Raw genomic sequence first — 14,225 nt, 5'->3', positions numbered from 1 at the left:
TCTTCAACTTGAGTCACTCAAGTGATGGGGATGCTTTCAGGTGTTTTTTAAAACAAAACAAAACAGCCAAAAAACAAAACAACGACCACAACAAAACAACAATGGGACAAGATTGAAGCAGTGATTGTCTTAAAAGTATAACCATTACCCATGATGATAGTTCAATTTGTACCAATACAAGGCATGCTGAATACTGCAATAGAATCTTAGAAGCAGCACATCACTTAAGTCTTGTGGAGTTAACTGATGAAGCCCAGCAGTCACAGAGGTACGGGATATTGTATCCTGTATTTCAAGCCAACACACAGCAGCAGCTGACATAGCTTTTGTGACTGTAGAAGAGTTCTTTGTCACATGAACTGTATTTCAGACAGATATCACTCAAGTTCTCTATGGCTGAGGCTGAATGGAAAACATTTTACAGTGAGGTCTCTGCTAGGGATGGAAGCAATTCAGTTGAATGATGCAGTCTAGACTATCAACTCGAAGACGCTGGTCAAGGCTTCCAAATGCACTATATAACACAATTTTGACAGATTCCTGTCTTTCACTAAAGTTTTGTGTTTTTTTTCCAATTACCTCTGAAAATTTAACATACCAAGAAGAGAGCAATAATCTCATTGTGATGTAGGCAGAGAGTGAGAATGTAAATGCTGATCTCAAAAGCAAGAGCTTTACTCTGGCTGAGTGCAATAGATCTAGCTTATATGTAACTCAGCCAACGTCTTAACTCCAATATGTTGAAGCCAGAAGCCTGAGTACATTTGCAACAGTGAGAGGATCATCTCTAATGCATGGCACCACGATCCTTAGGTTTTTCTACCGGAAATACCACTTCCTGCTTAGTAACATGAAAAAAGGTAGGCAGCAGATGTCTTTCCATAGCCAGTTTCCTAAACAGTGCAAAAGGAGATGGAGAACAAGGGAGATTTACCATACATAAAGCTGTTATCAGAGTCATTATTTAAGTGCAGACTGCTCTAAAAGTAAACTGCCCAATGTTGAAAAGCATGAAGCTGAATGCTCAACCCAGCATGAGGTTAATGCATCACCTTAGCAGCATGGGCCACCCACAGAACAAGCAAAGCGAAGCCTCCAAGCTTCAGTTTTACCCTCAGTTCAGCAATAATGCTCTGCTAATTTCCATAAAAGCTCTTACAGTCTATTGAATATGAACAAAGAGTTCACTTAATGTTTGGCTTTGCTAGTTTTAAGCCTGGCTGCTGCAGGCAGTGTTAGGAGCAAAGACGATTCCAACCGTGGCACATTACTTCTTCAATTCCACAACTAATCTTTACTCTTCCATGTATGTGAGAAACAATAGCAACCTAACCTACAGCATCACTATTCCTTTATCCACTTGTCTTACCTTGAAAGGAAGATGTACATTTTTCTTCTAGTGATTTGCCAACTGTTAATAAATTCTTTTTTTGTCCTTCCTCAACAAGTTAATTTTCTGCAGTAGGTGGTGTAAACAGATGATAGATTCAGAAATGGCTGCCCAGCATACTTTTCAGTAACAAGAGGAGATGGCCAGCATCACGTAAAAAAGATGATAGCTGGGAAAAATGTCAGCTATCCAGAGAGCGTGCTTACAGCATATTTTTGTTGAAGTGGTGGGAGACTAGTGACGTAATCCCCCTCACTGTAAGACTTTCTTTGGTACTATGAACTACATGTGTATTACATTCAACAACTATTTCTAGTAAACACTTATTTTAGAAAAATAAGGAAACAGGATACTCAGATTTTACCTTTTCACCTGTTAAAGCTACCATGTCCAGAGGCCCATACATAAAGCGCCCAACTAGTATCTGAGGACCATCTTCTACTGCAATGATGTCATTAGCTCGATGATTAGCAGTCACATTCTAAAATGAGAGCAAAAGGTGGGAAGGGTAGAGTTTTCTTCTGTAGTAAGGCTATTGTCTCTATTATGTTGTTATGAACAGTTACACAGAAAACACAGTCCAAGACAGTGTGTTTGAGGTACATCTCAGTGCACCTTAGAGTACCCATCAAAACTGGGCTTTCAGGAATGGCCAAGATCCCATTAATGGCGCATTTCTGAATAGAGATTCTGTTGAGGACACACAAGATGACCAAATAAGAGCGTACGTTTAAAGTAAATGCCAATTACCTTTCAGAACAAGTGGTGCCATAGATCCACATAATTACATGCAAAACATTCATTTTATGAGGCACTTTCACTTATTTTCAGTAGCTCTAATTTTTCACACTAAAAAACAAGCAATCCTCCCCCAAGAAAGTTTTAACTGATGAATGGGAAGAATATCTGCAACTTGGCACATCTTACAAACTGATAATACATTTTTAGCACAGTCTGGACACAAGCTTTTACTGACTGTCATATTTAACCCTGGTATGCACTTATGCTCTGGAGCACAACAAATCCTTATCAGTACTTATAGCGGCATTCAAAACTTGCTAAAAAATTGTCTAAAAATTAACAGCGTAATTTTGCTACGGATTTCAGTGACATCCAAAAGAAATTTCTCAAGTCATAAATTTTATGTATTTATTATTTAAGCCTTTATTTGATACTTGTAATTGAAGTGGCATCTAAAGAAAGAAAACATGTTTTCTTGGGTCATAGATCCATTTATTGTACAAGAAAATAGAAGAGCAACCTCTTTGCTTAACTGAAATGTAAGGCCCTTCAGTTATTTAAAGAAAGAAATACACTTTCTCCCAATGTGTAATAATAAACCAAGAATAAATTGTTCCTATTTCCTAACTGTTAATTTATTTGTCTCTGGATTATGTTAAAAGTTTTCAGTTATGTAAAATTCACATTTTAGGAGATTAGACTCCATTTAAATTGCTACCAAACCCAATTTCTATAGCTGCCATGGATATCCAGATTTATACTTACTCTCAATTTGACATGTGTCCTTTTACGTAGCCATTTTTCTCGTGGATTAGATGGGCTTAGTGTTGCTGGATCCAGGCTGTTGTTCTCCTTGAAATTTACATTTTCATACCTCATCACCTGAAATGATATTAATGTTTTAATAAACCATGTGTTGCTTGGAGAGTCCTGTAATTGGCAAGGAAAGGAGTACACTGCCGCCCCTGCTGAATGACGCTGCAGAGCAGATAGCACAAGCAGAGCAGAAAGATGCACAGACCATATGTTCACATTAAATGCTGGCCAAAAGAGTGAAAGCATTTTATTTGTCTATACGATTAAGCTCAGGTCCTTATTGAACAGCTTTTCCATTCACACCACAGCATGCACATTGTTTTACATTCAAATCCTTCCCCGAACCACACAAACATTAGGATGATATCAAGAGACACTCTCTCCTCATTGTCTGCAAAGTCACTAAGGCTCCTTAAGACCATGGAAGTACTTGTTAATGCCCTTTATTGAGCAGAGGTCAGATTCCTGACTCTATCTGTAACGATTTTCTACTCATAGGCCCAGACAATGTTTCCTATTGCCTTCTGGCTATTACTCACCACTGCAGTAGGGAACAGGAACGGGATTTGGCTTGAGGCTGGTAACATGGTTTAATCTGAAGGTAAAAGGACTATAGTTTGTGAACATGCAGAACCCTTTCACATCATGCAAGCTACATTTCCTTATGACCTAAATATCACACACTTAACCAAAAAAATTTGTGTGTTCAACTCATATATTAGAGCCAACCCACAAATTTCAGCAAGACATGGCTTGCAGCTTCCATAATGGGACCAGGGACAGCTTGAGGCTAGTTCAGTTTGAATGAGAAATGGCTTTGTCTGTATCTTTCACATGCTAGCAGAAAATGAATCAAGTTGGACAGTTGGCTTTCTATGCTGAAGCTTTCCAACCCTGGTGCCATCTGGAATGGTGGCCTGAAATCCCTTTGAAAGCTGTCTGATGTGAAGTCCATCAAGTAAAATTCTGTTGCATTCAGCCATAGAAAAGCAATTGGCTTGCAACGGATCAGAGTAAGGCTGGGAGGCCAGTGTGTTTTTTAAAAAAAATGTCATAAATTCCATTCACCAGAGGGCATATATAGGAAATATATGCCTATAGGGCATTTATGAATCACTAGCCTTAACCTTAACAGGCAGCAAGGCAGAATGTCCATCATTTGCTGAAATTAACCAGTCCTTTATGTAGTGTTATAAGTTCACATATTGCTTTAGAGGAACGTTCCAAATGTGTGAATGTACCTATAAGGCTAGATAAGACAAAACACTGCAACTTAATATGGATGAACAGAAAGCAGGGATAATAAAGCAGGAATGATTGCTGACAGAAAAGTATCAGCAATACGCTTAGGGAGGCATTTGAAAGGTGATATGCAAGAATGTTCTGATGGACTCAAGGTTAAAAAAAATCCTGAGAGACATGACAAGAGCTATAAGAAAGCTGCAAAGGAGAGCAGAAACATCTACATGCAAATATCTAAGACCCTTCAGGAGAATAAAGCAGGTATCTGCATCCTGACACTTCCAGAAGAAACTTCTCTGCTTTTGGATGAACAACAAATAAGATTCCTGTTCTGGAGGCTGTTCTGATTCATGAAAAACCCATAAAAAGCTTTTGCTTTGCATTGATTTTGGTGACACTAGCTCTTAAACAAAGTTTATTACGTTTTGAATGGAATTAGATATACCAAAGGATGCTTTGAAAGGACAGTGAGAGGCTGAAGGAGTCTTAGAATTTCATCAATTAAAAACATCATTTCATCATTCACTGGATGTAAAAAATACACTGATTCGTGAGTTAATACAAATTAAAGTGCTTGTAACTAGCTTCTAGGGGAGGGACGTTGGTTTCTTGGTGGGCCACTTATCCTGAAGGTCACATTCAAATCCACTAAATTTTTTTCAACCCAGGTGAGATTTCTCAGCCTCATGACCTTCTCTAGAGATCAGAACATGGATTAACTCTACGTCACTCACAGCTGCTGTCTAAATACTGGAACAGTAGGAACAAGAGACTCATCGTATGCCTCAGAAATAATTTCTGAGAAGACAGTGCACACAATGCCTGTAAATACACTAGTACAGTTACAGGAGAGACTGCTAAGCAACTGTTTTTTCTTACACACTTCATTTTCAGTCTCCTAATTTTTCCTTATTCCCTCTAATTTTGAGAGGGATATTTGCTGTAGAGAGAGAAAGAAAGAGATCAACCACCTGTCTCAAAATGAATGCCACAACGTCTGTTGATTCCCAGTAACTGGCATGGAAGAGATGTGGCAGGGCCACAGTTGGAAATGCTGTCAGTACATCTGGACAATACAAGGCATAATCAATTCGTTTTGTTCCCCACCACTTTGCAGTAACTACAAAATAAAACAAAAGAAAAAAAAAGTATCACATTTCTAAAAGATATCTTAGCAAATCTCTTGCTGTTTCTGTGTTTAAGCTAGATAACAAAATAAAATCCTCTGCTTTTTTAATCCTGACATTTAGAGTCTGTTAAAGGCATCAATCAAACACAAATGTACTGTTTTCACTGACTGCATAATCCCTTAAATGTCTGCAGTCAAAACAGCCCTCCAAGTTTTGGGAAGCAGAGGTTACCTTTCCATGATTCCCTTTGCTTCCTGGTCCATGGAAAATGTACAGTGAAAGACCAGTATTGATATGTGTCTACAGTCTGTAACAGGAGAATATAATGATCTATAGCACTTAATAGTTATGAGTAACAATTCTTATCTATCTATATTTCTTCATGCCTGGACCATGCTTCTAAACCCAAGTTAGTATGAAACCAGTAATAACTATTTCCAAGTGCCATTTTAATATAGAATTGTGACTTCACTTCTATTACTTTATCTAAATTATTACAAACAGAAAAAGGAAGTTAAATTGTGTTACTTAAAACCACAGCAACTTAGGCTGTTCTCATTCTCCCCAAATTTCCAAGTAAGTTATTTTCCTTTTCATAATAGTTTTCCACAGAAAGGATATAGGGAAAGGGCATTTGCTATATCAGACAGCGCAAGTCACTAGGCTTCACTCACTGTTGGTGAAGTATGCTGATGGCAAGCTCTCTGTTGACCCTGAGTTTTCGCTGTTTGTGCTGGCCAAGCTCAACTTTCTCTCTTTTCCTTGTGGTTGATTAGATGCGTTTGGAGATTCAGGACTCTCCTGAGCAAGAGTTATATTCAAAGAGCTGTTCTCAAGGAACAGAGCACTGTGGTTTTGGATGGCATCACCTGCAGGTCACAGAAATGAAAAACAAAACAAAAAAACAGCCACCACCACCAACAAAAAAACAATGGGATGAACAACATGGCTTTGAAATTATTTTTGAAACACATATTTTTAAAATATAAAGCTAATTATCATTTTCCTTAACAACATCAGATTTAATAACCACAGATGAAACTCCTTCAGAGTGAGAAGGGCAGCATGAGACAGCACAACTAAATGGAGAAAGCATACCCTACTGCCATAAAAATGCAGTGGCAGCTAAGTAAGATCTTCCAAAATGAGTAGTGCTGTTGGGAGGCTGCTTCCCACTCAACCTTGCCTATTTTAAAGTCACTCTCTGAGACGAGCTATGCAACCCTTGGAGTCTGTGACACTCCTCTTGTTTTCCTGAGGTGAGCGAAACGACTTGAGAAAGAGAGCGTTCAGAGAGTTTATCTACTGATTTGCATCTTCACAAACGGAACAGAATTCTCATTTATTCATGCCACTCTGACAGATGAGCTATGGGCCATGCCTAACACCTCTACTTTATGAAACAAAAGAAAGCTTTCATCCTGAGGTGTTCTGCAACGCTCCTGAGGTGTTCAAAGAACAGATGTGCATTTAAATAAAAGTATTACTGATGTAGCCTGCACATCTCTGCTGCACCCAGCAAAGGCAGAAGCTCCACAAGGTATCTGTGAGACAGGATGTACAGCAAAGTGCACATCAAAAGCAGCTGACTCCTCTATAGTTTTTTCAGAGAACAAACCTCTTGGAGAGATTAAAATGTAGTGAACAAAGGGAAAAGGGGAAGCAGTTCAATGCACACGATAAAAAAGAAAGCAGAGGGACCTTGACGACATATTGCTCTATTCCTGAGCATTTTTCAGTCCCATTCAGACAACTGATCACACTGTGCTCATCTTTCATGTGGCCATGGGTTAGGGACTACGTCATACATTTCTTTACAAAGTAGAGGCCTGGGGTAAGTTTCTCTTCCAACTTTTCAAGTGTTACCAACTCTTAGTGCAAAGGATACCTCAATGGCGCACAGAGGAGAACACAACAGGATTTTTTAAGACTTTAAACATAAAAGTTGTTTACAGTAACATCATTGCTTACAAAAATACACTGGGAGTATAAGTATCTATAGACATCAGAACTGTTAAAACTTGTCAGCATTGAATGAAAAGGAATAGCTTCATAGCTCCCTACAAATTCATCCCTTCCAAAAAGCAGACATGGCTGGAAAGGTTCTGTCTTGTTTTGACATAAGCCTGAATATCTCAACTGCATGAGACAACACAAGGAGATGGACCAGATTGAACCAGAGAAGCAATTAAATTCTAACACTTCATGATTGGTATAAAGTTTCAAAAGAATGTATTCAATCATTTTTTCCATGGAAATATGTATTTTGAGTTTCATTAAGAAAAATAACTGCAATGAACTGTTCTTTCAAAGGAATCTTTCTGACGCCACACAACAAGGAAAGTTATGTGTGGCTATAGGAAAGATTAATGGAGGTAAAAAAGATGGAAGTACAATCTTATTACTTCCCTTGTCTCAGGCAAACCATAACCTCTAACGCAGACAACTGAAAATTAAAAACAGTGCTGCTTTCTTATAACTTACCTCCTAAGATGGGGAGATATTATATGCTCTTTGTAGCAAAACAAGAGGTACAAAGAAGTAAAAGTTCTATTCTATGTCATTCTAACACTGAACCAGTATGCACTTAGCCCTTCTGACAACAAACTCCAAACCACGTTGGCCTGAAGTATCACAGCAAATCAGCTCACTGAAGAGCTGATAGAGCAGTAGAATCCACAGACATATGGAGTAAGGAACAAGGAAGATGCACTCTGTTAGTGGTCTATCTGAACCAGTAACCTGAACCAAACTGCAATCAGCAGGAAATTCCACAGAAAGTGCAATAAATTCTGTAAATGAGAGCTAAAAACAAATGACACCTCCAGAAAGTGCTTGTGGTTGGCAGTTTTCTGACACATACTTTCTGCTTCCCCTCTCTGGTGCTAAAAAATTCACTTCAATAAAAAGGGTTGTTGTGCCTTTTAAAATTCTCTACCTCCGAATTGTTGTTGCTCTACTGAAACTACTGTAAATTGACTATAATCCAATCCTTCCTCCTCTGTTAGAACTTTTCAAAAGTTTGAGATTCAGTTCTTCATTCCCACAAAAATGGAGATGGAGAGAGAATTAAAAACAATAACTTTGCACAAAATGGAAAACGTTGTCAGCCAACACACTGTTTGACTTTTCCAAATTATTGGCTGGCTTACCAACTGCTCAATAAGAATCTGGGGTTTGTAATTTGTTTATTTCCTAATACTTTTATTTCGAGTAACCATTCTTCTTCTGAAGAGACCAAATCAATAAACTGGAAGAAAACTGCCAAAAATGCCTTTCTCTCATATTTCCTAAATCATCTTTATGTTACGCAGGTAAGGCAGTCCGCCTTCATCTCTGAAGGATGGGTTTTTGTTGAATTGTAAAGGAGGACAATTTCCATTATTCTTCCATTTAAGTAACTGAAAAAGACATTTCCCTCCAAAAACAATCTTTCTCATGAATCTGAGTATCACATGACTCAGAATTTGAGGTTAAAGGCTCCAAAGATCTGATCTAAAGGCTCTTTAAGAGCCTTTAGAGGCTATTATCACTTATCATTATAGGGTCTTATTACTAGTCTAACTTTATTTTTACTTATCAAGCTTGATAATAAAGGCAGATCATTTTACAAAGTCTCAGCTTGGGTAATTATGATAGTTGCAGCAAAGACAAAGAGGCAAAGCAACTTCCTCACGGCCAGGCAATTCAGTAACCATCTCCAGACAAAATTAACAATTCATTATTTTCTCTATATACAATCAGAGAAATACAGTGCTTTTAGACCTTGACTTCTGTCTACCCATAATGAAGCATACCAGTTGGCAATCCTACATATTCCTTATAAATAGAACTTTGCAAGAGAAGAAATTTGCATTTATTTCAATTGTGCTGCAAAACAAAACGTGACAGAAGCTCAAAGACTCTTTATTAAGTGTAAATAGTAAAGAAAATTATCTAAGTTCTGCTATGTCAAATGTCTAAAAGGTAGGGTAGATTGAAACCAGGTGTTTTCAGTAAACACAGTGACCATATTTTTAACCCTCCCCATGCCATAAGCAGCAAAGCAAAAAGAAATTACATCTCACATGCTAGTGGTGTCAAAAGACACGAGTGGTGGCAAATCAGGGATCTGTCACAAAGTAAAGGATCACAAAAGCATTCTGATTACTAAATGTCGCATAGGCAAAAATTGAGAAAGGTGCTGTTCAATAGAAGTCAAGACAACATGGCTTTCTCTGTGTTGTAACACAATCTGAACTTTGTACCTTGCCCTCACAGTTAAAACAAAACAAAACTAACCAACCAACAAAAAACCATTAACCATCTGTTCTTATGAGAAAAGGAACAGGGAATGAGATCCTTCAGTGACATGAAAGGTTACCAGAAAAGGCTGTTTTGGGCAGTGTATAATAATACAGTTTGGTGCAATTAGGTTTCATTGTATTTCACTAGAAAACTACCATTTCAAGTTAATACCATAAAAGCTCTCATTTGGAGAAATGCTTTCACAAGCCCAGGTATCAGAGAAAAGGGAAAAAAAAAAATCTGTGCAGTCACTAGAATTAATCCTTTGTGAATTAAGATTCTTTAATTCCAAGAGGATCTCAAAGCATGTGCATTTAAATGAGAGGATTTCATATTCATTGAAGTAACATAGCTTAGATGTAAAGCACAGCAATAGTTAAATATGCAGAGTTAATACAAAACCATACCATGGAACACCTGCTGATCATTAGACCTTAGGAATTTTTATAATACGTCCAACAGACAGTGTTTCCAGATTTATGTGCTTTGTAGGAGAATCTTCTGACACATTGCCTTAGATGAACCAAAGAAGAACACCCTTTGTTCTCAAATCACTTATAAAGTCTCTGCTTCAAGAATCTTAGTATCTGAAGAGTTTACTTCAATACAACAAAGCTCGTAAAATACAGCAACACAACATTTTCAAATTGAAAAGCAGCCTAAGGGAAGTATTCAGATAGCCTGAGATACGTTTCAGAAACAGAATTTTGTGCCTAACTAAGCAGTAGGAAAATTCAGACACTCGGGTGATGAGAGAACACATTCCATAGATTGGACACTCCAACAGCTTGGCTATTCCTTAGTCAATTCCTGAGGAAAAGACAGATCTTCAGGATTTTCAGTGGCTTGGCAATAGCGTTAAGTTAGCTAATGGTGTTAAGACAGTTGGTGTGGGTGAGACTATATGAAGGCTTTTCTTAAGGTATTCGTCAGTATTCTGTACTAGACAGCAAAACAAAATCAACTGCTAACAGTAAGGAAGCAGCTACAGGTAAATTCATACTTGAACATTCATTTACCCTCTCAGAATAAAGTCTTAATCTCTCTTCTGGACATTGGAATTTGTTCCGAATCCTTTATTGAACCTGTGCTGTTATGTTTCATGCTGAAAGTGGGTGACAATCTGATAATACATCCTGTTAAAAACCTGCCACTCCTAGACTCTCTACCATCCAATCAAACCTTGATTTCTAGTAAACACTGAGAATATAGACTCTCATGTTGTAAAAATGAAAATAAATCCCATTTGTAGAACCAGAACATTTGTTTTCCAAACCAAATGTCAGTACCAGTATTTTATATTGCCCTTGTCATCAACATTTGTAGGATTCCCACAACAGATGCACACAACTCAGCAGCTCATGTGTAACCATGAGTCTTGCTCTTCTCATGCTGTTTAATGCTTACCTACTCATATGAACACTGGTCTTTGAATTAATTTAAGAAGACTATTCCATCTCATTTCCTAGTTAAAAAAATTCCAAGTACTTTAATATCATGTTTTATCATAAAATTATTTGTATTGTTCTAATGCAGTCTGTTATATCTATGTTTTTTAACGTCACCAGTCACAGTTTTAACTACTATTGAAACTACAGACTAATACTAAATCTGAGTACTAATTATCGTTATTCCTTAAAGACATCTGCAACAGAAAGAACTATATGCTATGACGAAGAACAACTATTGCATAAAAGTGCCCTATTTCAAATTTTTATCTGAGAACTTAGTACTGCTGAGCTTTTCCTAGATAGGAGGTTGTTATGAATGTGAAATGATACAATTCAAGATCTGTAGTTTTTCAAAAATTGGTTTAATCAGATTTAGACTGATTTGCATCCAATATACACACTACTTTTGGCAGAGAAAAGGAAGGGATGCGTGTGTATCACACTGCACAGAAGAGGCTCCCAATGATCTATATTCACCCAGTTCTAACAAAAAGAAAACACTGCCATTTTACTGTATTAGCCTTTAACATGAAACTCCAAATCCTGAAAAGCCTTTTGAAATATTCTGCTGAGGCCTGAATTCATGTCTGAATGTGTAGCAAAAAGAATAAATCTAATGTGTATGCATGTACACATACACTGATAAATTCCTTTTTTGCATAATATGGCATGTCAGGATACTGCACATTTGTACAACTATCTCATTTTTTATATGAAAAGTCAAAACATAATTGTTACAACACAACAGCACAATTCCTTTTTTTTTTTTTTTTAAATCCATGTCTTTCTATTTCCTCCCCAATCAATCTGTTTCTTTTTTTCCTGGATTCAAACATCCATTGCTGAATATGATTACTATTTAGTAGTCTAACAACAAAAGAGCAGATCAAAAGACAATTTTCCTAGTGCTATAATTTGTCTTAATAGATATCTGCGATAAAACTACTACAAATGACCAAGAGAAACAACATCTAAAACAACTGGTATATGTAGGCAAAGTTCAACTAACTGTAAAAATAAATAGTCTAAAATGATGGTATCAATCAACTCAGTCAAAGACATGGAAGCATGCAAGTGACTCTTCAACTAAAGCAATGGTTCACTTTTCAAACACTATTTAACAGAGCTAGTATCCCAAAAGCTCACATGCAAGAACCAGTTTTTCTCAGTGATCTTTGGTTCGATACTTGCTAAATATACCTGTACCCTTCTGTCCCAGATGACTAGTTTTTAGCATGGAAGCACATTTGTATTTCATATCCTCTTGAGCTGTGTAAGGAGAGAAAGCTCAAGAGAAGAACAGATAAAGAGAGCTATGGAAAATAAGTACTGTACCTAACTGGTGAGATCTTCCATCCCCCAGTGGGTATCTCTGGTACCGTGGGACACTGAATGGAGGCAGGAGATGAAATCTTTTCTCCAACAATGGTTCAAGTCTGCAGGCAGAGGGATCAGCAGAGTGAAAGAAACTGTAAACTTGGCTGCAGGCTGGGCGGACCTGGCATACTTGGATGAGAATCAAACAGAGAAAGAGAGTTCAGTATTGCACCTTTACAATTTTCAAGGAGTCTATATATATAAATATGATTAATATGGTCTTCTGCAACTCCAGACTAGCACATATTTAGCCATGGGAAATTTATGTAAATCAGTTACAATTTCCTCCGTAAAGAACATTTTGTTGCAAAAGAATTTTACAGAGACATCACAATCTCAGATGTAGGCATGTAGCAGACATGAAGATGAGCCAGAGAAACAAGACAGAAGCAAGGAAGTACAAAGAAGTTCAAAAGTCTTGTAAATTTGTTACTGAGCATTACAACTATGACGCTCTCAGCACTTCAAATATTTACCAGCAAAATGGTTTAACAGGCCCGTTACACATAGAGGACTGAAATCTAAATGAGATCCAGAGAAGACAGGTAACATTATCGCAGTTTCTGAAGTCACCTTATGAAAGCTAATGCATAGAAATGAGGCTGGTCATACTCAAAGCAATGTTTAACATTCTTGCTGAAGATATGAAAATTCTGAGGGTTTTTGGGGGCTGCAACGGGAAATGGGTATTTGTTACTCAGCTAACAGGGCATTCTTTTGATTGATTACAGGGCACTGCAGCATAACTTAGATGAGTGATCACACAAGATGGATAAAATCTGTACAACAGTCATTGTAGTCCCTTCTCATTGAGCTATACCACACTTTAATCACTCTGAATCTTGCCAGCCTGGGTAGATGAATTCATTATGGACAGTGTTATTGAATATTAGATCTGACAGAATCTATCTTAAATGACATCCCTTATCAGAGCACCCATCATAGATATAAAAAAAATAAAATCAGAGCACCCTACTTAGGTTCTTTCTAATTTTCAAGAGCAGCAGTAAAGGTATTTGTACATCAGCAAAACTGCACTGAGAAAACTTGACACTGTTCAACTTTCTCTGCTGCAGTCACAGAGTCACAATGAACTACCTATATCAGAGAACACTGCATTCTTACAGATTTTCTCAAGTCCTTCCCGTGTTGCTGGAAGGACTCTAAAAATATTTATTCTGTTGCTTGCTGTTATTAATGGCATACAGGGAAAAATCTTGATGTAGACTATATTGATGTACCAAGTTCTGAACTTCTAAGACTACTTCTGAGTTGTCAAAGCAGTGTTGCCATAAGCAGATCATAGTAGTACTTTGCAGTAATCTCTGTTCTGTAAAAGCTATAGCAGAGGGACAGAATGTTTTTATTTAAATTGGTAAGAAAATTACCCTTCTATTGTTCATAGTAAAAACCTTTCAAAGATACTTAAAAGGATGGAGAGGGACTCTTTACTCGGGTAGATAAGACAAGGGGGAATGGTCTTAAACTAAAAGAGGATAGATTTAGTTTAGACATTAGGAGGAAATTCTTCACTGTAAGGGTGGTGAGGCACTGGAACAGGGTGCCCAGAGAAGCCTTGGATGCCCCATCCCTGGAGGTGTTCAAGGCCAGACTGAATGGGGCCTTGTCCAACCTGATCTAGTGGGTGGCATCCCTGCCCATGGCAGGGAGGGTTGGAAGTAGATCATTTTAAGGTCCCATCCAACCTAAGACATTCTGTGATACTATGATACTTCAGCACTGAGGTTCAAGTTCAGAAAAACATTAATTCTAAAGATGAGGCACATGTTC

General features: G+C 37.6%; 1 protein-coding gene across 5 annotated transcripts in view; it reads right to left on the bottom strand.

Annotated features, from left to right (window-relative positions):
- Positions 1-14,225, bottom strand: part of PITPNM3 (PITPNM family member 3) — an 88,972-nt gene that overhangs the window by 9,783 nt on the left and 64,964 nt on the right. For all 5 annotated transcript variants that reach the window (XM_066979695.1, XM_048074099.2, XM_066979697.1 and 2 more), the window contains 5 exons: positions 12,393-12,563; positions 5,994-6,188; positions 5,161-5,309; positions 2,897-3,013; positions 1,755-1,871 (listed from right to left, as the gene is read on the bottom strand). In XM_066979695.1, the coding sequence (XP_066835796.1) occupies positions 1,755-1,871; positions 2,897-3,013; positions 5,161-5,309; positions 5,994-6,188; positions 12,393-12,563 (749 nt within the window). The remainder of the gene's footprint in view (positions 1-1,754; positions 1,872-2,896; positions 3,014-5,160; positions 5,310-5,993; positions 6,189-12,392; positions 12,564-14,225) is intronic.

This window comes from Anser cygnoides, chromosome 18 (genome assembly GCF_040182565.1).
Source record: "Anser cygnoides isolate HZ-2024a breed goose chromosome 18, Taihu_goose_T2T_genome, whole genome shotgun sequence".
Classification (NCBI taxonomy): domain Eukaryota; kingdom Metazoa; phylum Chordata; class Aves; order Anseriformes; family Anatidae; genus Anser; species Anser cygnoides.
The sequence above is the reverse complement of the archived record's forward strand: the minus strand, read 5'-3'. Positions and strand labels throughout refer to the sequence as shown.